Here is a 23,075-nt window from a genome sequence, read left to right as displayed (position 1 = left end):
ACAAAAAAAGTTAAAAAATCTGCAGAAATCACTGACATTAATAAATATACGATTGAAGCAGTTAAACTGGCCATAAAGAGTACCGTAGTAGATAGACGTGTCTTTTAAAACTGGTCAAGACGTGATTAAAGATTGTTATTGATATGCACGTACATGCTGCATTCCAATTTTATGCGAAAGATTCTTTTAGTATCTAAAGACATTTCTTTTTTTTTAGTTGAAACGACATTGAGATGGAAAAATTTCGGGAATCATGAAAGGTTTAAACTAGGAAATTAATTAAACCTAACGCCGATCTTCAATTTTCAGAGACCGGTTTATTCCTTTAGATTTATTTGAATTATCACATTAATGAGAATCAACACTCTTCGAGGATGGAACGATGATTTTTATTTCGATGTCTCGATACATGCCAAGATAATCTAGTTCCTCTACATCGAAAATCGTCATTTAAAGTGATAACTTAACCATTAGAATTTTTATTCGAATTTTCCTATTAAATGTTTGTTAAACAGGAGTATTTACTCTTTGTGTGGAAAGACAGAAAAAGTTTGTTTATCAGAATTTTTATTTGAAATTTTCAATGAAATATGCCTTGAGAAGAGAACGAAATCACCGAAATTATCGAGATATCTTAAATCTTGTTTATGAGATTACGTACTTATTCGATGACTGGAAAGCTTAAAAGATACGTTTTCGAATATGTTTCATGAAAATTCGAAAGATTGACGAAACCAAAGTGAAACGCGTTAATAATTGTAATATCGCGTGCGTTAATTAAGAGATTATTATTACGCATTTAGACGCGAGACGCAAATTACAATCACGACCCTGAAGCATAATGCGCTGTGATTCGGGTCGTTGCGTTCTGATTCCCGATCATAATGTTTACGATTATACGATCACAGGCTCGCGAATATTCCTATGTAATGGCGAATATTAATGGAGAATCGTGATTGTAAATTTCACGATGGTTGCATCGTGAAGAATTTCTACTCAATGTTAATACGCGCGATAATCAATTGCGGCCATTCGATGTATCAAATTACATGAAATTCGTATTAAATATTTCTTTCGATGCTTGTCGTTTAACGAAGTTAAATTAACAATTCCCTTTGTTCTGGCTGAAAAACTGTAATTAAAAAATTTAATTATACTCGATAAATCTCATATTTCTTATCCTTTTTCTGCATCAACAAATTTTCTCCAATAACTTTTATTCCAAAGACTTTTAATTATATTGTTTGAATTCTATTTCTCGTAGCTCAAATTTTCGCAAAATTCCCGGAACAAAAATATAATATCGCAACAATTAACCCTGTCGTAGAATGTTTCTTGAATTGTATAACAGAAATTTTTTCGTAAATTATTAAAATACATCGTTTCTTACATTTTTATAAGAGACGATATAATTTACTACGATAAGGAGCAGTCTGACTGAAAATAAACAAACAATACAGATGATAACAATAAATTAATGAATAAAATTTTGAAGCACAGTTGAGAAACGGTTAGAATATTTTCTCATGGTAGTTCGAGTTTCCTAAATCGTAATACTTTATCGTAATGACTACTCGATTTCTTTGCAATCTCACGAACTTATAGAATTTACGTAGAAAAGAAGAATAGCAACGAAAAAAAAAAAAATATTGAGCAAATTGCTAAAGTACGTTTTCTTAACCTCAATGTGAATTCAATAAAATTTGATGATCTAGATCGACCAAGGAGAAATTACAAATGAATGAGACGTTCGGTTAACTATGATGACTTTAACATCAAGATAATCGACGATTCAAGGATCGTCGACAACTCGGTTACAGCCAAGATACGATTGAAAACTTTCACGAAACAGTTGATAAAATCAACTGTTGATTAAATTGTACGAAATTTCGTGAATTTCGAAGGGACGACAAGCACAGATGGGTCAACTATTCATCGTTAGATGATTATTTGCTGGACAAGTGACGAGCATAAGTAGCCCAAAAGCCGACAGCGTAAACAGATGGGCCTCCATTAACGCAATTACATATGGTTCCAATGCACCTACGGATCGCCCATGTTATGATGGGCATTGGAATCCATTAATACAGCTTCGGTTGCGCCCAGGTTCATTATCGTGCATTAATTAGCAACACCCTATATCACCGATGCTCGCAATGCTATCGGCCAGGCTTGCTATTTCGTGGCTAACCGCGTGTTCGTAATGTTCCACCACGATCGCAGTGGTGGTGGTACCCCTGGCTAATCCGATAGGACGACATCGAATTGCTTTTGCCGGAAACCGGCGATTTCTATCCGCCCCCCCCCCCCGCTCTCCCTTCCCCTCCCTCCCCTTCCATGCTCTCAGCTCTTCTAGATATTACTTAATCAAACATTTCAAATTTTTACCAGTTTTAGGAATATAGATTACGATATGTATATATAGCTAGGTTAAATAGAGACTTCTTACATAGAGACTTTTTTTGTATAGGGATTTTTACGTAGATCTTATTCGATAAGGAAATTTTTATCTTCGATACATCTTTTGAGACTGAGATGGTCGGGATGAGCGTTGCATTGGATAGGGAAATGTTTATCGTCTGTCTATTCGAAATCGAGATTTTTGAAATAGAGCTTTCATTCGATAAGGAAATTTTTATATGTTTTATTGATGATTTTATGCTCAACGAGGAAATTTTTATTTTCGATATATTTGAGTCAGATATTTGTGAAACGAAGGTTCCATTCGATAAGGAAATATTTGTATTTGATAGATTTTTGGGATTGAGATTTTTGAAATAGATATTCCTGAGATTCAGAATTTTTGGACAGGTTTTATGTTCGATAGGGAAATTTTTGTATCTGACATATTTTTGAGATAGAGATTTTTCGGATAGGTTTCATGTTCAGGGGAAAATTTTTATTTTCGGTATATTTGAGATAGGGATTTCTGCAACAGAGGTTTTATTTGATAGGGAAATTTTTTTCGATATCTTGTTAGTATAGAGATTTGAGAATAAATTTCGCGCCATCGAAAATTTTCATTTCTCGTATATTTGAGATAGAGATATGTGGAATACATTTCAAACCTATCGTCGACATTCCTGCTATACATTGCCAGTTAATTTTAAGGCTAATGACTCTTGATAATTTCGCCGTATCACTGATGCTGAACAAAGTTTCACGGGAGTGTTTCGCGTGGAAAGTTGAACAAGTTGGAAAAGTAGTTGAGGGAATACGAGACGCGTATAATACAAGAATACTTGAAAGAAAAACGATGGTAATGCGTGTGTTTGTACCGCAGAGATACGGTGTAAGAAAGTGTAAAAGAGTGTAGAAAATTCGACTAGTATGATTATAAAGAAATTATAAGTACCACGAGACTATACCGTTGGCTTGCACTACTTATTTCAGCTGTACCTTGACCTATACTACTGAATGGTATTTTTACTCCGAATCGATGTTTCAGTTTATCTAAAATTCATCTGAAATTTATACAATACACTCGTATTATTCTAAAGCCTTCTCCTTATTCCTTTACTTCCTCGCATTTATTCAAAAAGCTATCGTTAAACAAAATAATCGGACAAATTATGAAATTTGTGAAATTTGCAAAATTTACTCGTAAAGATGCATCTGTGCGAGATCTGTGCATTTGTTAGAAAATTGACAACTTGTAACTTGCAAACTTCAGTTAATGATATTTAAATGTACAAGACGACTTTGAATAGCGGTACTGTTCTCCAAGTGGCTGTCTCGGTCCGCCTGTTTCTACTTACAAGCACGAGAAAGTGAAAACAGACAACGATAAACTACTTTGCCTGCGATCGTGGCTTAATTAATTATCATAAGCTGCACCAAACACAATCGTTTCAGAATTTTCAACTACATATATTCACGATATATTCCAAAATACTATTCCAGACAAATAACATCAGAAATAATTGTTTTGCAATCGTGCTTGAATTACAGAGAACCGAATATAACAATATTTCACAAAAGAACAAAGGTTATAGCATTAAGGCAAAATTATACTATTTCCGATCCTTTCGATTACATTATAGCACACAAAGAAAGATTTCAATCGTTCCGCTAACTGAAGAACAATCTACAACGAATTCATTACATATTCCACTTTTTCACGAATCTAGAAAACAAACCTAAACCCACTGAACACGGAACCTTCGCATGGAAATGAACTGCATCTCCAAAATCCTACGTCTCTCAGCGCTAATCACCGAACAGTACCGCGCGATATCACCTAGCCATGCTCTAGAAATGCCACGACATCGAAGAAACCGAACACCTCGGAAACTTTCTACACACCAGGCTAACTCGTTCAAAGAAAATCAACCCACGTAGAGGGCAAGGAAAACGAGCATGAGTAAAGCCCAGAAATAGAGTGAAACAGATAAAACGAGAGCCAGACGGAGATAGAAAGACGAGGAAAATAAAATGTGGAAAGGACGATGCGCCAAAGGGAGTAACTGAGATAGAAATATGGAGGAAATAGGGAGGCCGAGAGAGAGGGTGGAAGCAGTGCGACCAGAATTGGATAGGATAGGAGAACTGGTGATTACAGAGGCCGGGAATTCCGCAGGGAGAGGCAGCAGTCCCGCGGGTTTCCACCTAATTCCATCCTGGCTGACTACTGACTCTGTCTCCCTCTCCCATCTCCCTTTCTCCTCTTCTATCTCTCTTTCTCTACTCTAGATAGCTCACTTCGCGTGTCTCCATCGCTATTTCCCTCACTGACAACGTTCCAAACCTCTCCTTTCATCATTCGCCATATCCAACCCCTCTCCATTCCATCCTGTTACGTTCGTTTTCCCTTGGTTTTCTCTCTCTCTCTTAGCCTGTTATCCATAGTTGCCTCTCTGTCAGTCGAAACGGCTGACCGGTCACTCTGTTCCTGTCGTTATCCCGATTACCCGGGAACACATACGCCCTGATCATTCTGGATGAGAGCAAGCTGTTCGTACGATCTTCCTCCATTCGGAAGAAAACCTTGCCACCTTCTCCTTCATTCATCCAACAGGCAGATCCTTCTGTCTTTTTCGTCTTCTCCTCTTTCTTGTCTTATGGTTCTGCTTACGGACGAACACCTGTGCGCTCGGCTGATCGCTCGCCGAGTGCAGTTTAAATTTAAGGGAATTGACGATAGAGGTTCCGGAGGGGATAACGGGTGTCGGAGACTTTTGGGAATTTTTCAGTGTGACTCTTCTGTTTTACTTGTAAGCGCTTATCAGTCTTCGTTCTTCCTTTTCTAGGTTTATGGATTTTCTTCGTTCCTTTTGTGGGTTCAAAGGTTTTCCTTCTTCCAATGCAGTGGCCTCTGATGCAGCGGGACTTGTGGTATGGTGAACGAACATTGCGAAGAACAGGTGTTATGGATGAAGTTATAACGTTGTTATAGATATATAGAATGAAGCGGAGATAACCTGATTATCTTATTTTGTCCTCATTAGTATGGTAGAGTAGATATGGACCGACGATGCGTATCTATTACTTTCTTTCCAAATTGATTATATATTTTTTAATTTAGAATTCTTATAAAATTTCCTAGCTTGATTTACGATCACTATATAATTTCTTGCACATCTGTATATCTTCTTGGAATCCTAGATATTCCTAGATACGTCTCCCATATTCTTATATTATAAAAATTCAAATATACTCTTCGAATGAACTCTGCTAAAATATTTTTAACGTTGTGCCCTGATGCTTGTTTACGTAGGATACTCAAAAGAATCAGACTACCTCCAAAACGAAATCAGAAATATAGAAAGTTGTACTTATACAACTTTTAAATTCAACTTCGAACTCAGATCTATATTCAGTTCCAAATCTCGTACACTTGCGTAATTTGATATAAATCTAAGACTTAAACTGATGCAATTAATCTATAACCATAGTTTCCAGTTAAAAAATTCTGAGCAATATAAAAATTACAATTTGCAGTAATAAGGAAGCGGCTCGAATATTTAAACTATATTTAATGGAAGAGAAAGAAAGGTATAGGTTCCGTAATCAAAAATAAAAAAAACTTCTATTACGAATAGTACTATGAATTCGTAGTATGTTTTAAGAAATGATTTAATTTCGTCTAATTTTAATTTCATTTCTCTTAATTCACTCAGATTATTGACAACTGAAACTATATTCTTCTCGTATCGATTCTTCAAATTCTAATTACAAATTTCAGGCTTCGAATTCCATATTCAATTTCAGATCTCCTACATTAGCCCTTACGATCTCGAGTCAAATTTCCCTCCATAATTCATTCCAACGATTAGCACGCACGCTTTCATACGAAAAGCAATATTTTCCCGAGAAAACCGCTCCTCTGCACGATTTTCCAATTTTTTGTTATCCATGTAAGCTCAAGGCCTCGATAAACACTTGGAGCAATCACGTGTCGCAATAGTATGCCACGGATTCGTAAACATTGCCGAAAGCAAAAGAGAAGAAAAAAAGAAAAAGAAACATCCTCGGAACGAGTCGTGTCGTTTCAATGCTTACACGTTATATTTAACGCGAAGTTTCCAAAAGCTGACTCATGAAATTCCTATATATGTATCTGATAAGTAACAAGAACGGAAAAGATGATAAAATAATTATATGATTTAATGATTCATCCCAATATTTAATATTTGTTCCCCCTTTTTTACGAAACAAGAAAAACTCGTTAAATTGAACGTCTTTCTAATTTAATACACTTGATATTCGAAGTTTATAAAGATGGTTAGGTTAAGTTTTAGGTACTTTCAGGGACGACAAATAATTATTTAAACAATGGTAGTACTTTCGTTCATTCAAACGTGGTTAGGTAAATTTATCGAAAGCTAATCCTAACCTAATTTACTGATAAATTTCCTAACGTCAACTGAATTAAAATAAAAGAATATTATATTCCTATTTATTATTGCGAAAGAAACATTTTTTAATTTGGCGCTTTCTTAATAAAATAATAAAAAGTATGTTAGCTTGAGATCCATCAAGTGATTTCTCTTTTCAGTGATAAAATGAAGCTATTAGACACATGACTGAGTCAAATAATCAAAATTGAGAAAAGTCAATAAACTATGTAATTATAAAACTGCGAATTTCTATGTATTTATAGGAAATTTAAAAGTGCAAAGATGCACATAATACATATAATATGGAAAAACACATATATCAAATATTCAGAATATTTATTATGATATTTAGTAGATGATATTTAGTAATTCTACTTACATTCCGCATCTTTCCATTTTGTGTATATAATAATATAAAAGTCCATAAAAATCAATCTAGTAATTACATATGAAAGTAAGGCACTCACGTTTTAGAGATCGAGGCTTTGCCTGCTTCCTCCTGGACATAGCAGCGTGACACCTCTCGACTAGCAGATCAGTAGTAACGATTCAGTCACATTTCGGAACACTTCTCAGAACTCGATCCATCCGTGCACAAACCTAACCCAAATTAGCCACACTATGTCCAGTCGTTGACAGTTTTATTTGAATCCGTGATCGTAGACAGAAACCGTGATACGAACGACAATTTCGAATAACGAACGACAATCTCGCGTGAATTCGAATGAACGATTACCCGCGCACAGTAACCATGGCGACGGATAGTAACATCTTCGAGAATCAAAAGAAGATCGAGTCGAACAAATGATCGACCAATTTATTTACGATAATTTCCTATATCTTCCATAAGGGACACGAAATAATAAGTTAGAATGATTTATCACTGAGGATATCTGATTATTTTTTGGAAGAATTCGAGTACCGGAAACCACGTGGCCTCGCGTGATGGTATTAAGGAAGATTTCAACGGAACACAACACAAACACAGAACAAACGCGCTCGGAAGACGCGCAACGAATGACACTGTACTTGATACCGCAAAGTCGCTGGTGCAGAGAACCACTGAGATCCTCACTGCACATGCGCACTGTATCTTACTGATAGTGGCCTGCGCAATTCTACCTTTAATGCAGCTGAAATAAATTTATATAGAAAACACAACGCGATATTATTAACGCGTTCATCACTTTCACAGCCCTATATTCGCCGTTGTTTAACGCTCTGAAATATGCTATATGCTATAGATATCAACGAAATTTTATTAAGTATAGCTTGTTCGTATAAAAATGTAAATATTAATTTAAATTATTTGATAAGTAATCTGTATGCTATTAGGATATAACAATTAAAATAGAAGTACATAACACTAGGAGTGGTTCGATTAAACATCATTGATATCTACATCCACTACCTGTCCACTTATTTTCGTCCACGACTGTATGTTAGAAAATTACATACAATGAAAAACAAAAGTATTCGTACAACTGGAATATAAAAGTAAAAAGAGGAATATTTTCTACATTATTAAATATATTTAGATATGTGTAATTATGTATTGTACATTAACACTTGCAGTAGTAAATGGATATAAACAAAAGTTAATTCGTAGATACTATTACACATATATGTGTAATATCAATCTTAAAGGCTTGCATGATATAGAAGCGCGGAATTCGCTAAAAATCTAGTATTATCCATGCCCAATAGATCGCAGGCAATTATTTATCAAAAAGCTCATAAGCTTTTGTAAGTATAAGTACTGTACAAATACTTTCGTTTCAATAATCGAATAATTTAATTAACATTTTCCTGTGTACATTTGTTACTATAAGTACTTAAATATAATAAAGAGATACGTATTCAAATATATTTAATGGGATAGAATATATATTTTTTAATTCTACATTCAAACTGTACAAATACTTTTGTCTTTGACTGTATGCACGTTTGTTATAAAATACATTAATAAAAATAATAATAATATCGTAAAAATCGTAATCGTGAAACTATATGAGCAGATCGTGATTTTTTATGTAAAAATATAAATGTAGAAATAGAGATTCTTTAATGAAATTGAATTTCAACTATTCTTTTCAATATTATCTATAACGCATATTACACATTTTCGTACTTTCTAACCAATTGGTAAAATATAGGTTAGTAGAAGTAAATTTTTTAGAAATGGAAAATTATTAATTATTCAACTATTTAACTATGAAAGTATTGTGTTTCTTTTATAGTTAATAGTCTTTAGATTTAAATGGTTCTCTAGTAAAATATTACATTTACTATATTAGAAAAATAGTTAGGCCCCTATTTTGAATTATAACATTGTTCTTATTAAATAATATATTTATAACGTACCCATCCTAATAAATAACTCCTGTTTCGAATTAATTAAATTATAGATAAGTGAATTTTTAGAAGTATCACACTTCTAGGAAATTAACAACATAAAAATAGTCAAATATTATAATGCAGTATAAACAAAATGAAACTAATACATACATACGCATAACACACTTAGTACTTTCAGAAAATTAACAAAGCAATACTGTGTAAATGTAAAGAAATTTTATGGAACAGATTTGATAATAAACCGAAATAGTATGGAAAAAATATTATAAAATGCTCAATATTTGTGTCATGCTACAATTGCTTTATACCTATGCAATTTCGAAAAATTGAAGAAATACATTAAGATGTAGCTATCTGAGATGTTCTTCTATTTTTTTTTCTTTTTTTGTTTCCAATTTGTTTGTTGAAGTTTTCCAGATAATATATATATTTATCTTAATTTATTTTCCAACATGTTGAAATTGTGTTGAACGGAAGAAATTCTGCATTACCGACAGAGAAGAATCAGCAGAGATATAGCAAATAAAAAATACACAGGTTGATATCTTTGACAGCTCATTGACTTCATAGTTTTGTAAAATTGCCTACAAATTTTGATCGATATATTTCATTTTTTGTTTTTTTTTTTTTGGTAACTTGTTAAATATAAATGATTTCATGGTACAGTTAATACTTTGAGACCGTTAAGACATAATAATATAAATAGGTTAGAAATTGAATGTTTATAGAAAAAGAACGAATAAAACAGTTCCATCTGTAAATTTAATATTAAAGATTAAGTTAATATTTGAATTCAGGAAAAAATATGCTTTCACTGGAACGTATACCAGATCAAATTGGGCATCTAATTTTGACAGAGGATGGAGCTGTATTAACGGTAATATTCTCTTGCTCATTGATTATATAGAAATTGCTACACAATTGTCAATTAATTATCTATAAAATCTGAACATTGTATACTTTATTTTAGTCTGGAGGTGAATTGGAAAATGATGAGAGATTTGCAAACATTGTTATAGGATTAATCACGCTAACCAATAAAATTGATCCCAAAGCATTTCCTAATAACGAGACTTTTGATAAAATATCAATAACATATCCAGATCATTGTTATATTATTTGTCTCTCAAACAAAAAGATCCATGTAGTGAAAAAAAAATTGACATCCTCAACAACTGCAGCTGTAGAACAACCTCTTATTGATGTATAAATGAATGTCATCCATTCATGCAAAAATAAAACGAATGAAACCGGAATATGCAAATTTTTTCAATATTACTAATGTTAATAAAAATATGATGATAATAAATTTGTCTTTGTGTTACTTGTTAATGTCTCATTTTTATTCCATTTTTATAAATATTTTTATAAATACTATAAATATTGTATATACTAAATAACATTATAAATTATATTTGTTACATATATACGTATTTTTATTACAAATATCTGTGTTATGAATCATTATCTGTATCAGAACTATCATAAGTGACTAACGATATACTTAACGTATTAGTAGTTGTTTTCGAACTCGAAGGTTCTTGTTGAGTAAGCTTAGGAAGTTTATGTGTTTGATCTGTTTGATTTTTAGTGTTATTGCTTAATACAGAATGTGACGAATGTTTTAGTTTATCTCTAGATCTTACAATAGTAATCAATCGTTTCAAGGGGTTGTGCCCATTCTTTTTTGTATCTGAAACAAAGAAAACAAATACTAAATACTATGTTACAAAAACATGCTACAAAAACATATTTTTTATATATACTCTAAATCATTACCTCTTTTATGCATCAGTAATTTGGCTAACCTTATATCATCTTCGTGTTCATTAACTAAGTCAATATTCAATCCACTTTTTTTAAGCAACACTTGATCCAAACTTTGTTTCTTCTGTAACTCGTTTTTTCGTGTCTACAATATAAAATAGTTATCAGCAACCAATTCTCAAAATATTTATAATATAAAACTGGCTATATAAATAATTATATACATAAACATACTCTAAATGCGGAGCGTAATGCACAATTTGAAGAGTAATCATCCTTCCATGTAGCATTATTTAATGCTATTGCATTTTCCAAGGAAGAATCTTTTGATTTTGCTATTTTCTTATCTTCTATACCATGTTCCAACTTGTACATAGCATCATCATATAGTCTGCAAGATACTTCTTTTGTTTCTGGTACCACCTGTTCATTTTCTTTAGGATCCCAGCGATTTTCTTGGCGTTTTGCACCACTCACAATTACATAATCTAAATTCTGTGCAAAAAGATATTTTTTTTAAATCCAAGTAACCAAATGTGATAAACAATCTAGCAAAGATGACACAAAGACGATGATACTCACTGCTGGATCAGTCTTTATTTCAAAATGATTGTCACAGAGATGACATTTCATGCGAAATTGATACAATGGTGTACTGTAATACATTCCAATTTTTTTTTTCTCTGCATTGTAACGAACACCCATTCCTACATGATTGCCACAACCATCACACCATATATTATATGGCATTTCAAATCTGACAATAAGAATGCCCATGTGTAATTTACGTGCTCTTTCACGTAGTGCATGAGTACCAAGAAATTTGTTAAGACCACCAACACGGGGATCGTAATCAGGTGGATAGTATAAATTTGTTCCCTTACGTTCTCCCATTGTTCTACAGAATAAAAACTTATATTAAATGTACTATTTTACAAAGTATTTTGAGGTGTTATTTTTACATTATATTTAAAATGACAGTATTACCGAATATCTTGATTTCTAATGTGTTTTCAGGACAAAAATAAAACGAATTATTTATATAACTTTTGTTTATTTATATAACACTTTTGCCTGAAGAAAAACTCTGACATAAAAGTACCTCACAGTACCTCTTACGTTACAGTGAACCTGAGAACAATTTACGATAAAACAGGTTAGGCAACTTAATAACACATTTAGACACATTCTAGTCTAGTTACTTTTACAGTGATATTTTCGTATCGCAGTACCGCCATGCTAACTAATCAAAATTCTATTTTATTATTAATTGGTCACCGCGAAATTTGAAGAAACTAAACATATTACATATCTGTAAAATAGAAAAGATGCTAAAAATTTTCTATAAAAATACTTTTTTCAAGAAATGATCAGATATAAGAACACTACTGCAATAGTAACAGAATTAATGTAGAAACAGAAAATGCAACTTCTTTATTTTTTGTATAAAAATAGCTTTACATAATACCATTATGTATATTGTAGCCTTCACAATACAAAGCACCGTGTTAATTGGTATTATAAGTTTTCTTAATTACACTGAATCAAGATAAAAATATAGTTCAAAGCTCTGACTGAAACAGACCTTATTCTATCTCAAACTTCTACTCACTCATCCAATTCGTGGACACGTAATTATACCACGAAGACTATTATAATACTTATATGACATTATATGACAAATGATAATACATCCTTAAAAAATATATAATTCCATTTATATAAAAAAAAAATATAACTTCTTAACAAATCTTAATCATAGATGATGTATGAAATATGCAATGTTATTTTATTCCTAATTTAACTTTTATTTGTATCTGTAGATTTAAAACATAACCTAAGCAACGTAAGTAAATAAAATTATAAACGTAATTATTTTTTGTATTTTATGTTTCAGTGTCCTGCGTAATATAACACAAAACAGGTTCTCAGATCTTTTCATTTCATAATCAAATCAATGTGAACCTAATACTAATTAGATTTAATAAGCAATAATGATAAAATATTATTTAACAATATTATATTAATGTTTCATAAACTATTATCATTTGAGGACCTTCAGATACGTTCGAAAAACCAAATAATAACTAATCTGTCACAATAGGAAAGTTTAAAAACATAATTCTACTGTTACTTTACGTATACGATAAGTCTTATAGTGTAATTCATGTATCTTAGTTTGTACATTAAGAGAATGGTATAATACTGTATACTGGTAAAAATTTACAAATAGTACAATATTTCTTCCATGTGATGACTAGGATCCTGACGTAAGAACTGAGCCACCAAGAAGGCAAGTTTGTGAGCATATTGACAAGGTGCGGGTACCCTTACGGTACCAGACCAATTATAATACATATGACATAACTTATATGTCAATCTTTGCATTTGATCAGGCAACCAACCTGTGGTGTCTGCAACCACATGATATGCACACGGTGTCACCGTACCTTGTCGCACGTTTTGAGATACAATGAAAAAGTCATATCTTAACGGATTAGTTACAACATCATCAATGACTGTACCCGGGGGTGGATTTTTCTTCTCGTTAAAGATTCGAGTATTAATTCGTTTCGTCACTATCAGGAAGGCAAATTTCACGGATAGACCCGATTCAGCGTGTATAGCTTTTAATTTGTCTCGTATTTGTGCTATTTCATGACCCATCACGTACGGCACTTGGCCCTCGCCAACGCCATCACGATAAAACACAATAAACGATGGGAATTTACAATTCGTTCTTCTATAAGCCTTCAATGCGCTATCGAGATTTGTCGCGAACTTATTTGAAAGTTCTTGGCCTACATTATGAGCACTTGTCACGCTATAATACCGTGTCAAACCTTTATCTAACGAAGCCACCATCGCACCATAATCACGAGTTTTGTTACTAGTATCGTGACACACGTCAAAACCGACTACCATCAAATCGATATCTGGCAGCTCAATAGACCAAGGAGAACCACCCAATTTGCAATTCATTTGAATAGCTACTTTCGTAGCTATTGTTCTTACATTCTTGTTTGTAAGATTCTTTTCAAGGAATACTTGCGAGGGAGTATGTCGATCTACAATACACTTTTTCTTAATAGCGCTATAGCGGTCGCTTCTATTATTCGGTACAACACAGAGGACTAACTCTGGTTTAACTCTGCCCAGAATATTTTCCAAAAAGTCGGGGTAAGCACTAGAGCGTTCATCAGTTATTTCGTAATACTTTGGTTGACTTATACTGGAACCCATTCCCGAAGCAGCAGTTTTAATCAAATGAACAAAATTCTATAAAATAAAAATACATTGTGGCAACGAATTAATAGCGACGAAGAAGTATAATTCTAGAAAATTTTGATATCTTACTTGAACGTCGTCCTTTATTTTATGCGCGTAGATAACCGCCCAAAGTCTTAATTTCTTTGGATTGAATAACGATTGTCTATGTAATTGTCTTGTCCAATCTCCTCCTTTGCCCGCTGTAACTGAGCAATTGTTACCTAGATAAATTAATTCTGCATCCAAAACACGCGCCGGTATATCAAGCAACCGGTTAGAAAGTTTCAAATTCCATTGATCTAGCTCGGTTTTGATTGCCGGTTCCGAGAGGAGTCTCTTATTGAATTCCATTAATTTGGTCATACGTGCATTTGGACTTACGCGTGTAAAATCTGCCAATGAACGCATTAAACCGAAATTTTCTCTCATCTTATCGGTTAAACCTGCATAGAAATGACTTATCGTAAGATAAAAACATAAAATGAATTTATACAAATGATATTATACAAATACAGAATGAAGTGGAAAAAACACCTGTTGCACGGCATAATTCAGGAACAAGATATATTAGTTCACATTTGCCAGAGCGACGATCTCTTGGTCTTGCTCTTGTTACAAGCAGTGGTTGACGCTTTTCATGAATCGTAATTCGATATTTACTTTTGTAATAATCTCTATACGTTATCGGATCACCATTTTTCAGCAGAAATGTTGAATCAGGACCTACCTTATAATCTATATCCGATATACGATATGTGTGGTTATTGTAATCAGTAAGTACGACTAAACCAAGAACTAGGCTTTCAAATTCTTTCTAAAGATATGAACCGTTTGATATAAATATATAATAAAACAAAAATATGTAATTAAATTAAGGATATATTAGTAATCAATATCCTTACCTTATAATTATCATTGTTTTTACGGAAACAGTCGTTTAATATATCTAGTACAGTTTGTTGACGCATAACTTTATGTGTAATCTCAGCACACATAAGAATATCGTTTTCGTGTTGTCTTATAGACGTAAGATAGCCGGGCCAAAGTTCCATTCTTTGACCCTGTACGTCTATCTATTTGAATTATAATTGTGTTAAACAATTCGTGGGTAATAATATAAATATGTAATATAAATATCAAATAATTATAACAATTATTTCTTTACTTACTTTGTCATTTGCGTCGTAGTAATCGCGCCCCACAATCTGGAGTTTCAATAGTTCTAGGCATCTTCGCATGATTATATTAAAGAATTGAAGATAACCGTAGTCGCCCTTCTGCATATCTCCAACATAGCGCAAAACAATTTTAATATCGGCTCCATCCGATATTCGCTTAGACCAAATCTCCAGCTTTAGAATTAAATTTATGTTATACACATTTGTTCATATCTCATCAAAGATGTAGCATACAACGTATAATTTAATTCACTGAAAAATATCTTACTTGTTCTATACGTTTAATGCTATATAGAAGATTTCCATCGAAAACATATGGTCCTAAAGTATCCTTATGAGATTTGACCAATCCTTTACGGATAGCAGTTCGTTCATCGTTTGGAAAAAATTCAACTTTGTATTGGTATAAATCCCAATCAGTTGTTGTCACCAACTTAAAATAATTCGTCTGCATCAGTATTTCAGTTCCAGATATGCCTGAAAATTGTAATGCTTATATAATATGTATTTTATGTTTTTCACATAAATATGAAAGTACTAAATGTATTAACCCTTTTTGCTAACTAAATGTTCTGGTCTTGTGACTAATTCTGAGGTTAATACACGTCTGCCTCGCGTAGCTCCTCTTCCTAATTGACTTCCTCCTGTACCTTCTCCACTAGTGCCTGGAGGTGCTATAATATATCATGTATGTAAATTCATAAAAAAAAATTTTCTATATATTTTTCTGTACTATCAAATAATACAAAGACGGTTTGAAAAATTTGCAGTCTGATAATGCACCTCTGGTTGTAAACATTTCAAACCGTCTCTAATATATTTGAAAGTAATGTATAAACAGCATGGAAAATTTATTAATTGCACCTTCCATTTTTGCAGGAGAATATTCTTGAAACTTTTCAGGCCTTTCTGGAATACCCTAAAATAAGATAAAAACATATCTTTAATAACAAAATAACAGTTTAGATCTTTACTATAATGTAAAAATAAAATGAGACACAAAAAATACAACAAATGTCATATTGTTGGGATAATTTGTCTAAAAAAGAATGCAATATAAAAATAGCATCATGACAAAAAACGTTTACTAAACAATAATACACACTACTAATCTTCTCTATACCTTTTATCTATGGATAAATCTTGCTCTACACAAAAAACGAATGAAATTCAAATTTCATTTGTATGTACTTTTAAGAAGTATACATGTACTACATGTATACAGTATATACACATACTTCCTATATATATTCTTTAAAAATGCACATATTTTTTAAAAGTTCTTGAGAAACAAATTATAAATTAAGAATATATCACTTTCAGCATGCAATTGAACTTTACTGCACATATTATACGTCATTCTACTCGTTTTGACATGCTGAATGTGAATATTGTAACCATTTCTAATGGAAGTGAGTTTCTCCTTAATTTACTATACTTACTATATGCTATATATACTAATATTATATACACCAATAACATATACTAATAAAAATAATACAATACATTTAGAAAATATAATAGTAATTATTTTGTAATCACAAAGACTGCTTTTCTGTTCACATTAGATATATGTATGGGAGTGAATCTTCCCCATGTATCATCAACACTTCTTGAAGCATCTTTGTCTCTTGTTTATAGGATAGCATCTTGAGTCTAATAACAATTCTAAAAGTCACTGAGAATTTTCTTTAAAAGTATTCTTTCAACACGTACGCTTGACTTGATTTTAAAGATCAGTAAAGTAGGGGAACTAGAAAACGGTATTGTTATGGATTATATAAATGCCCAATCAACAATACTTACTACTTAGAAATAACTCACAAAAATTAATATTTCTTCATAAAAAGTTGTTGTGGAAACCAAGAAAGAAACTATATCATTTATTGAAGTATATGTTCTCAAGGAACTAAAAACTAATTGTAAGGTTGAGTTCCTGTCTTATCTCCTTACATTTAAAATTTAATATGTGAATTATATAAACATATCTCGACATAAACAAGTAATGTAGTTAATTCCATACCCAAAACTAATTCACATCAAGGTAGAGAGTATCAAAAAATTTTATAAATATTTCAAAAATATGTAATTTCTACCAAAAACAAAGTAGGATGACATGAAACATGTGCCAAAAGCATAGGGGAACAATGGGTAATCTCTTACCCAGCATGCTGAGATTAACAAATTTATAGTCTCATATTTCATAAATTACCACTGATGGATCTTGTGGTACTGAATCTGTTCTTTCCATAGGTCGCCCTGGTGGAAGCCTAATGTACTCCAGAGGATTAGAGGGCGTACCAGGCTGAACATTACTTGGAGATGCAGGTGGATATGAAGGTGGATATGAAGGTTGAGGTTGATGTTGAGGTGAATATGGATGTTGAGGTTGTTGTTGAGGTGAATGTTGACGTTGACGTTGATGTTGAGGTGAATATGGATGTTGAGGTTGTTGTTGAGGTGGATGTTGACGTTGACGTTGATGTTGAGGTGGATATGGATGTTGAGGTTGTTGTTGAGGTGGATATGGATGTTGAGGTTGTTTTTGAGGTGGATATGGATGTTGAGGTTGTTGTTGAGGTGAATATGGATGTTGAGGTTGTTTTTGAGGTGGATATGGATGTTGAGGTTGTTTTTGAGGTGGATATGGATGTTGAGGTTGTTTTTGAGGTGGATATGGATGTTGAGGTTGTTGTTGAGGTGAATATGGATGTTGAGGTTGTTTTTGAGGTGGATATGGATGTTGAGGTTGTTGTTGAGGTGGATATGGATGTTGAGGTTGTTGTTGAGGTGGATATGGATGTTGACGTTGACGTTGTTGTTGAGGTGGATATGGATGTTGAGGTTGTTTTTGAGATGGATATGGATGTTGAGGTTGATCTTGGGGTGGATATGGATGTTGAGGTTGATATGGAGATGGATATTGAGATAGATATTGAGGTGGATATGGATGTTGAGGTTGATGTTGAGATTGAGGTTGAGATTCAGGTCCTGGCTCAGTGGATTTCATAGACTCATCCCTATCAGGAGATCCATGTCGTAACTCAAATTCATATTCAGATTCAGGTCGAGAACTACATGGAGGTCTATAGTTGGGATCTTCATCAAAGTACATTTTCAGAGGAGATAGAGTTCGAATATCAACATCGGCTGGTTTGTCAGACGTAGATTTAATATAATATACGGGTTGGGGGGGTTTGGGGGGTTCTGGGAGTGGTATGTTTAGTACTACATGAGCTGCAAATGGACATTCCTCAGTTGGAAATAATTTATATTCCGGCACAGATGTTTCAACATCTTTGCTTCCTTCATCTTGATCTGTTTCTTGTACATCACCCTTATCGCCCTTATCGCCCTTATCACCCTTATCACCCTTATCACCCATGATTGAATTTAACCTTTAAACATTTTTTTTAATTTTCTCCTTTATAACAAGAAAATAGAAATTTATTTAGAAAAAAAAGAATAAGTCTGTATCATTGTAATAAAAAAGTCTATCTTTTATTAATGCTGTGATGAATAAAAAAGACGCTTATTTTACATATATCACATATGCAATATAAATAAAAGCAAATTAATTTTTCAATTATTAATATTAATAAGAGACAAATATTTTTATTAAAAACCTACAACTTTTCTCTGAATACATGTTTCATTTCTAATTTATGAAAACGATATTGTCGTCCCAAAAGTTCAAAACACGAACTTAGAAAAATAATTCAAATATACATGTTTAAGTTTATACAGCCGATAGTACTTCAAGGTTAAATAAGAACCGAAACCAAAACTTCTGATACTTGACCAAGATAATAATAAAAAAAGGAGCGATATATCAATTTCACAGAATATAATCAATATCGAATTTACGTACACATATAGTATTTTGCAATAAAGATAAGTAAAAAATGTTACAAACAAAAGCCGCAACAAAGCAACATCGCCATATTGGCGGTAACGTGGTCGCGTAAATTTATACATAAAAAATACCTTCTAATTCAAAACAAATGATACATTGCAATTATAAAATGATAGCAAATTGGCAATAAACAATTAAACGAACTAATGAGAAATTGTCTAATTTTAATATTGTATCAATATATAAATCAATATATAAACCTTGAAATTAAATCTACTAACTGAATCTTGTAATTAAATCTACTAATTAAATCTTGTAACTAAATATCATAATAATGATCGTATAATTGTAATCTTGTAAAATATATTTGTCATATGATTTCTCTAAATTTATTTAAATAAACACGCTAAATTGTATTCAGAAAGTTGAAAATGTTTGCATAACGTCGGTATTGCAACTATTAAGTCTTTATAAACTAACGTTTAGGAAGTCGGTAATTTCAGCAAAAGATATTAGTAAAGTGTTGAATTAATTATAAAAAAATATCTTACGGTATACGACGAATTTAGAAAAAAAAATCGGCTACCGGATAATTTAATTAACACGCAATTAAATCGAAAACTGCAGACTCGATGTTGGAAAACACAAAACATACGAACTTGACCTAACGAAACCAAATTGTAAATAACGCATGCGTGCTAAGACAAAAATTGAAATCCTAAATCTGTACAGTACTGTAACAAGTAAAACATTTTTTGGATATTCTCTTATTTTTCTACATTACTATAAGAATTGAATGCTATAGAAATTTAAAGACGGTGGTTACGGAAAAACAATTCTAGTATGTATTTTTTATTAAAGATAGTATATAGACATTTATTTTATGATAATATAACCTTTTAAGAAATTTGTTCTTATTTGCATATGTTGATACGTGAATGTAACTGCTCAATGCGCATGCCTCACATAAAAGCCAAAAGAATTATGGGTAATTTCTTGCTACTTTACTTTAAAAACATCGACATACATACGTGTTTAAAAAAGTATAGATATTCTATTCGTTCATGAAATTCACTATACCAATGAGACATTTTGATAACATAACCAACCATAAGAAACAAAATAATTAAAATTTTCTTCCGTTTTTGGTGAAATTATCAAATGAAAGGAGAGATAAAAAAAGAACTAAAATACGTTCATTTTTAACAAACTTAACCTTTAAATTTATATCATTTGTATATTAATAAGAATATATTAGTAAAAAATGGGAAAACAAAAGAGACAAAGAAGTAAACCCCATAAGCAGAATCCTACAGGACTTGTGTCTGTCAAGGATTTTGAGAGTGAAGAGATTGAAAATGTTACGAATGAAGATCGGGAACGTGCTCTACAGAGAGTATACGAAGAGGTTATCTTACATAAGATATTACTGCTCTATTTTTTAATATATAAAATTAACTGCGAATTTATTAATGTTACAGATAAAGTCTGTTAATGTGGAGGAAAAATTATCCGGATTGCAAGCAATTGAATTGATGTCATGCAATTCAGCACTTGCTGTACAGATTGCAAAGAGTGAAATTGCTAAATTAGTTGGGCCACTACTTGTCGATGAGAATGTACTTGTAAGAGCTTGTAGTGCAAGTGCTTTGAGGTATATAGCAGATAATGGAAAAACAGAAGCACATAGAAGTTTATTGAAAGATGATATTATGACTCCACTGTGTACTTTGTTGACGCAAGTAAGTTTAAAAGAATGTTTATTTCTTTCTATTCTATTCTATTCTATTCTATCCTATTCTATAATATGGACTAATGTTTTTTATATAATTTGTAGTATTATACAAATTGGCAACCAAAGGTTGATCATAATGGGAAAGGCAAGACAACTGATGAAAGAGAAGCTTTTATCCAAGCAGTCACATTACTGTGGACGCTATGTGAACATAGTGAATTTGCTATAAAATGTTGTAACAAAGATGATATTGTTTCTATTCTGACAAAATTTTTTGATATCACTTCCTATGGCATAGAAATTGCAACAGTTACAATGCAATGTTTATTATCTTTATCAGAAAATAATCCTATTGCTGCTAGAAAGCTTCAGAGCTGTGAAAATATGCTTATTCAGCTGTTAAATGCAGAAATAAAGGATACTACTATTTCTGAAGTAGTATGTTTTAAAACTGCCCTAAGCGGTTTATTGATTAATCTGACTAGTTATACGGAAAATAATTCTATAATTGTAGTATGCGAAGTGATAAATGTACTTTCTAATACACTTTCTATTGATTGTAAACAGTTATTATCCAATTTGACTTCAATTTTACCTCATGAAAAAAATGCTTTTTCAAGCAGTGCAAAGAAGAAGGTACAAGAAAACCGAAGGATTTTTGGTGCACAGCAACAAGCACTAGAGATTTTAGCCAACTTATGTTCAGAAGACCAAGAAAATGAGAATGAATCTGATTTGGAAGATTCAGATTGTGAGATTGGAGGTATAGATGATGTTTGTATGGATAATAAATTATACAAAATCTTCTCTCTCCCATTAGAAGTAGTGGAAGTATTTAATACTTGTAACATAGTAAGTAAAGTATGGGATAAAACTAGATTTGTGGATGAAGATACAATAGAAATATTACAACAAAATAATGAAGGAAAGGACATCTTAAAACAAGTTCATAAACTAAAATGTACAGCTTATTTATGTTTAAATAACTTGATGTCAAGTTTAGAAGTCGATGTACTTGGTGGTATGGAAAATATATATAGGTACAATACCCAAAATTTAATAACAGACAATAGCCAAATTGTTGGAATAAAATTATTTAATTTGTGCTCTTTTTAAGATTAGAATGTGGATGGACATTGGAACAGTTGTCTTCAAAGATACAAACCCAAATGATATTGAACTATTGGAGTCTGCTACATCAGCTATGAGAGCAGCTATTCAAAGGCTATCAAAAGAAGAAGCAAAAATTTTTAATCGGTTAACACTGGCTGACGTTCAACCAATGATAAACGGAGAGCGACAATGTCCAAATACGAACGTCCGCGTGAATTTGATACGAACATTAGGTACTTTAGCTTTGATTTTAATGAACAATGATACTCCCGAAGCTCACGAGTTAATTAAGGTAAGATTAATAGATTTCTATTGGGCTAAACAATAAATGATCTCTTACATTAATATTTTTTCAGCACGTGTCTACGTTTTTATTAGACATTTGTAAGACGGAGTTGTCGGTTTGGATCATGGCAGAATCCTTAGATACAATAATGGATATATATGCAGAAGACGATAGCGATCAGTTAGCAAGTGAAATTAAATTAGTAGAAAAATTACACGTCCTGGCACCACTTTTTAAGAACAAGGTACGATTCTGCTTTCAACTTGAATATTTAAAACTATAGAATTCACACATCCTGAATTCGTGGTTACAATTATATTTTATTTATAGATGAGACAACAAAGGAAAAATTTAGGAGACAATGTTGCAATAGTGTCTACAGTGAATACAAATATCATGAGGTTCATAAGGTATAAAGAAAAAAGAATTCGAGATCTTTAGAAACCTTTTTGTTTTCTTTTCTTTTTTTTATACATTAATATTTTTTTGTAAATTACATATACTAGTACATTAATGTACTAAATTAATATTTACAATTTGTAACAATAAAAGCTTTCTCTATCTCGAATCAACCAGTGATTAAATTTCATCGTCCTCGAGAAAAATCAATCATACAAATAGAGGCAAAAAATTCTGAGTTCTTTTAAATAAAATTATCAACATGCGTTTCTCG

The 23,075-nt window shown here is 32.1% G+C and overlaps 5 protein-coding genes across 9 annotated transcripts in view; 2 read left to right on the top strand and 3 right to left on the bottom strand.

The window, feature by feature from the left end:
• Positions 1 to 7,857, bottom strand: part of LOC117243196 (zinc finger protein 423 homolog) — a 138,831-nt gene extending 130,974 nt beyond the window's left edge. For both annotated transcript variants that reach the window (XM_033510466.1, XM_033510465.1), the window contains exon 1: positions 7,307 to 7,857. In XM_033510466.1, coding sequence (XP_033366357.1) covers positions 7,307 to 7,346 — 40 coding nt within the window. In that variant the 5' untranslated portion in view covers positions 7,347 to 7,857. The remainder of the gene's footprint in view (positions 1 to 7,306) is intronic.
• A 1,801-nt stretch (positions 7,858 to 9,658) lies between these two features.
• Positions 9,659 to 10,427, top strand: LOC117243272 (ragulator complex protein LAMTOR4 homolog). 3 transcript variants are annotated; one of them, XM_033510612.1, is made up of 3 exons: positions 9,659 to 9,734; positions 9,995 to 10,074; positions 10,168 to 10,427. In XM_033510612.1, the coding sequence occupies exons 2-3, from the start codon at positions 10,003 to 10,005 to the stop codon at positions 10,405 to 10,407; spliced, it is 312 nt and encodes a 103-aa protein (XP_033366503.1). In that variant the 5' UTR covers positions 9,659 to 9,734; positions 9,995 to 10,002; the 3' UTR covers positions 10,408 to 10,427. The 3 variants fall into 3 exon arrangements, with proteins under 3 accessions (XP_033366503.1, XP_033366502.1, XP_033366504.1); XM_033510613.1 differs by lacking the exon at positions 9,659 to 9,734 and adding an exon at positions 9,753 to 9,903; XM_033510611.1 differs by having other exon boundaries at positions 9,683 to 10,074.
• Positions 10,428 to 10,585: 158 nt separating this feature from the next.
• Positions 10,586 to 12,121, bottom strand: LOC117243271 (coiled-coil domain-containing protein 130 homolog). Of its 2 annotated transcripts, none has more exons than XM_033510609.1 (5): positions 11,959 to 12,121; positions 11,547 to 11,862; positions 11,199 to 11,459; positions 10,977 to 11,109; positions 10,586 to 10,890 (listed from the first exon to the last, which is right to left on the bottom strand). In XM_033510609.1, the coding sequence occupies exons 2-5, from the start codon at positions 11,856 to 11,858 to the stop codon at positions 10,652 to 10,654; spliced, it is 945 nt and encodes a 314-aa protein (XP_033366500.1). In that variant the 5' UTR covers positions 11,859 to 11,862; positions 11,959 to 12,121; the 3' UTR covers positions 10,586 to 10,651. The 2 variants fall into 2 exon arrangements, with proteins under 2 accessions (XP_033366500.1, XP_033366501.1); XM_033510610.1 differs by having other exon boundaries at positions 11,952 to 12,108.
• A 248-nt stretch (positions 12,122 to 12,369) lies between these two features.
• On the bottom strand, positions 12,370 to 19,933 carry LOC117242318 (piwi-like protein Siwi). The gene is made up of 10 exons (XM_033508876.1): positions 19,820 to 19,933; positions 17,610 to 18,810; positions 16,277 to 16,331; positions 15,964 to 16,086; positions 15,681 to 15,889; positions 15,404 to 15,586; positions 15,137 to 15,307; positions 14,769 to 15,048; positions 14,322 to 14,677; positions 12,370 to 14,243 (listed from the first exon to the last, which is right to left on the bottom strand). The coding sequence occupies exons 2-10, from the start codon at positions 18,795 to 18,797 to the stop codon at positions 13,188 to 13,190; spliced, it is 3,621 nt and encodes a 1,206-aa protein (XP_033364767.1). The 5' UTR covers positions 18,798 to 18,810; positions 19,820 to 19,933; the 3' UTR covers positions 12,370 to 13,187.
• A 347-nt stretch (positions 19,934 to 20,280) lies between these two features.
• LOC117243269 (HEAT repeat-containing protein 3) lies at positions 20,281 to 22,974 on the top strand. The gene is made up of 6 exons (XM_033510606.1): positions 20,281 to 20,676; positions 20,750 to 21,010; positions 21,106 to 22,043; positions 22,126 to 22,408; positions 22,473 to 22,646; positions 22,733 to 22,974. Exons 1-6 carry the CDS (start codon positions 20,533 to 20,535, stop codon positions 22,841 to 22,843), a joined length of 1,911 nt encoding a protein of 636 aa, XP_033366497.1. The 5' UTR covers positions 20,281 to 20,532; the 3' UTR covers positions 22,844 to 22,974.
• The last annotated feature ends 101 nt before the right edge of the window (positions 22,975 to 23,075 follow it).

The sequence above is a fragment of the Bombus vosnesenskii genome, unplaced genomic scaffold (genome assembly GCF_011952255.1).
Source record: "Bombus vosnesenskii isolate JDL3184/JDL3185 unplaced genomic scaffold, Bvos_JDL3184-5_v1.1 scf7180000013265, whole genome shotgun sequence".
In the NCBI taxonomy this organism is placed as follows: domain Eukaryota; kingdom Metazoa; phylum Arthropoda; class Insecta; order Hymenoptera; family Apidae; genus Bombus; species Bombus vosnesenskii.
This window is presented reverse-complemented; position numbering and strand designations above follow the sequence as displayed.

Excerpts from the sequence above, each read along its gene's own strand:
- LOC117243272 (XM_033510612.1), top strand. The coding sequence starts at position 10,003 with ATGCTTTCACTGGAACGTATACCAGATCAAATTGGGCATCTAATTTTG. Across the intron at positions 10,075-10,167 it reads AGGATGGAGCTGTATTAACG|TCTGGAGGTGAATTGGAAAA; the intron begins GTAATATTCTCT and ends ACTTTATTTTAG.
- LOC117243271 (XM_033510609.1), bottom strand. The coding sequence starts at position 11,858 with ATGGGAGAACGTAAGGGAACAAATTTATACTATCCACCTGATTACGAT. Across the intron at positions 11,460-11,546 it reads AAATAAAGACTGATCCAGCA|AATTTAGATTATGTAATTGT; the intron begins GTGAGTATCATC and ends CTTTTTGCACAG. Across the intron at positions 11,110-11,198 it reads CATTACGCTCCGCATTTAGA|ACACGAAAAAACGAGTTACA; the intron begins GTATGTTTATGT and ends TTTATATTGTAG.
- LOC117242318 (XM_033508876.1), bottom strand. The coding sequence starts at position 18,797 with ATGGGTGATAAGGGTGATAAGGGTGATAAGGGCGATAAGGGCGATAAG. Across the intron at positions 16,087-16,276 it reads TTCTCCTGCAAAAATGGAAG|CACCTCCAGGCACTAGTGGA; the intron begins GTGCAATTAATA and ends GATATATTATAG. Across the intron at positions 15,308-15,403 it reads ACTACGACGCAAATGACAAA|ATAGACGTACAGGGTCAAAG; the intron begins GTAAGTAAAGAA and ends TAATTCAAATAG.
- LOC117243269 (XM_033510606.1), top strand. The coding sequence starts at position 20,533 with ATGGGAAAACAAAAGAGACAAAGAAGTAAACCCCATAAGCAGAATCCT. Across the intron at positions 20,677-20,749 it reads TACAGAGAGTATACGAAGAG|ATAAAGTCTGTTAATGTGGA; the intron begins GTTATCTTACAT and ends TTAATGTTACAG. Across the intron at positions 22,647-22,732 it reads CACCACTTTTTAAGAACAAG|ATGAGACAACAAAGGAAAAA; the intron begins GTACGATTCTGC and ends TTTTATTTATAG.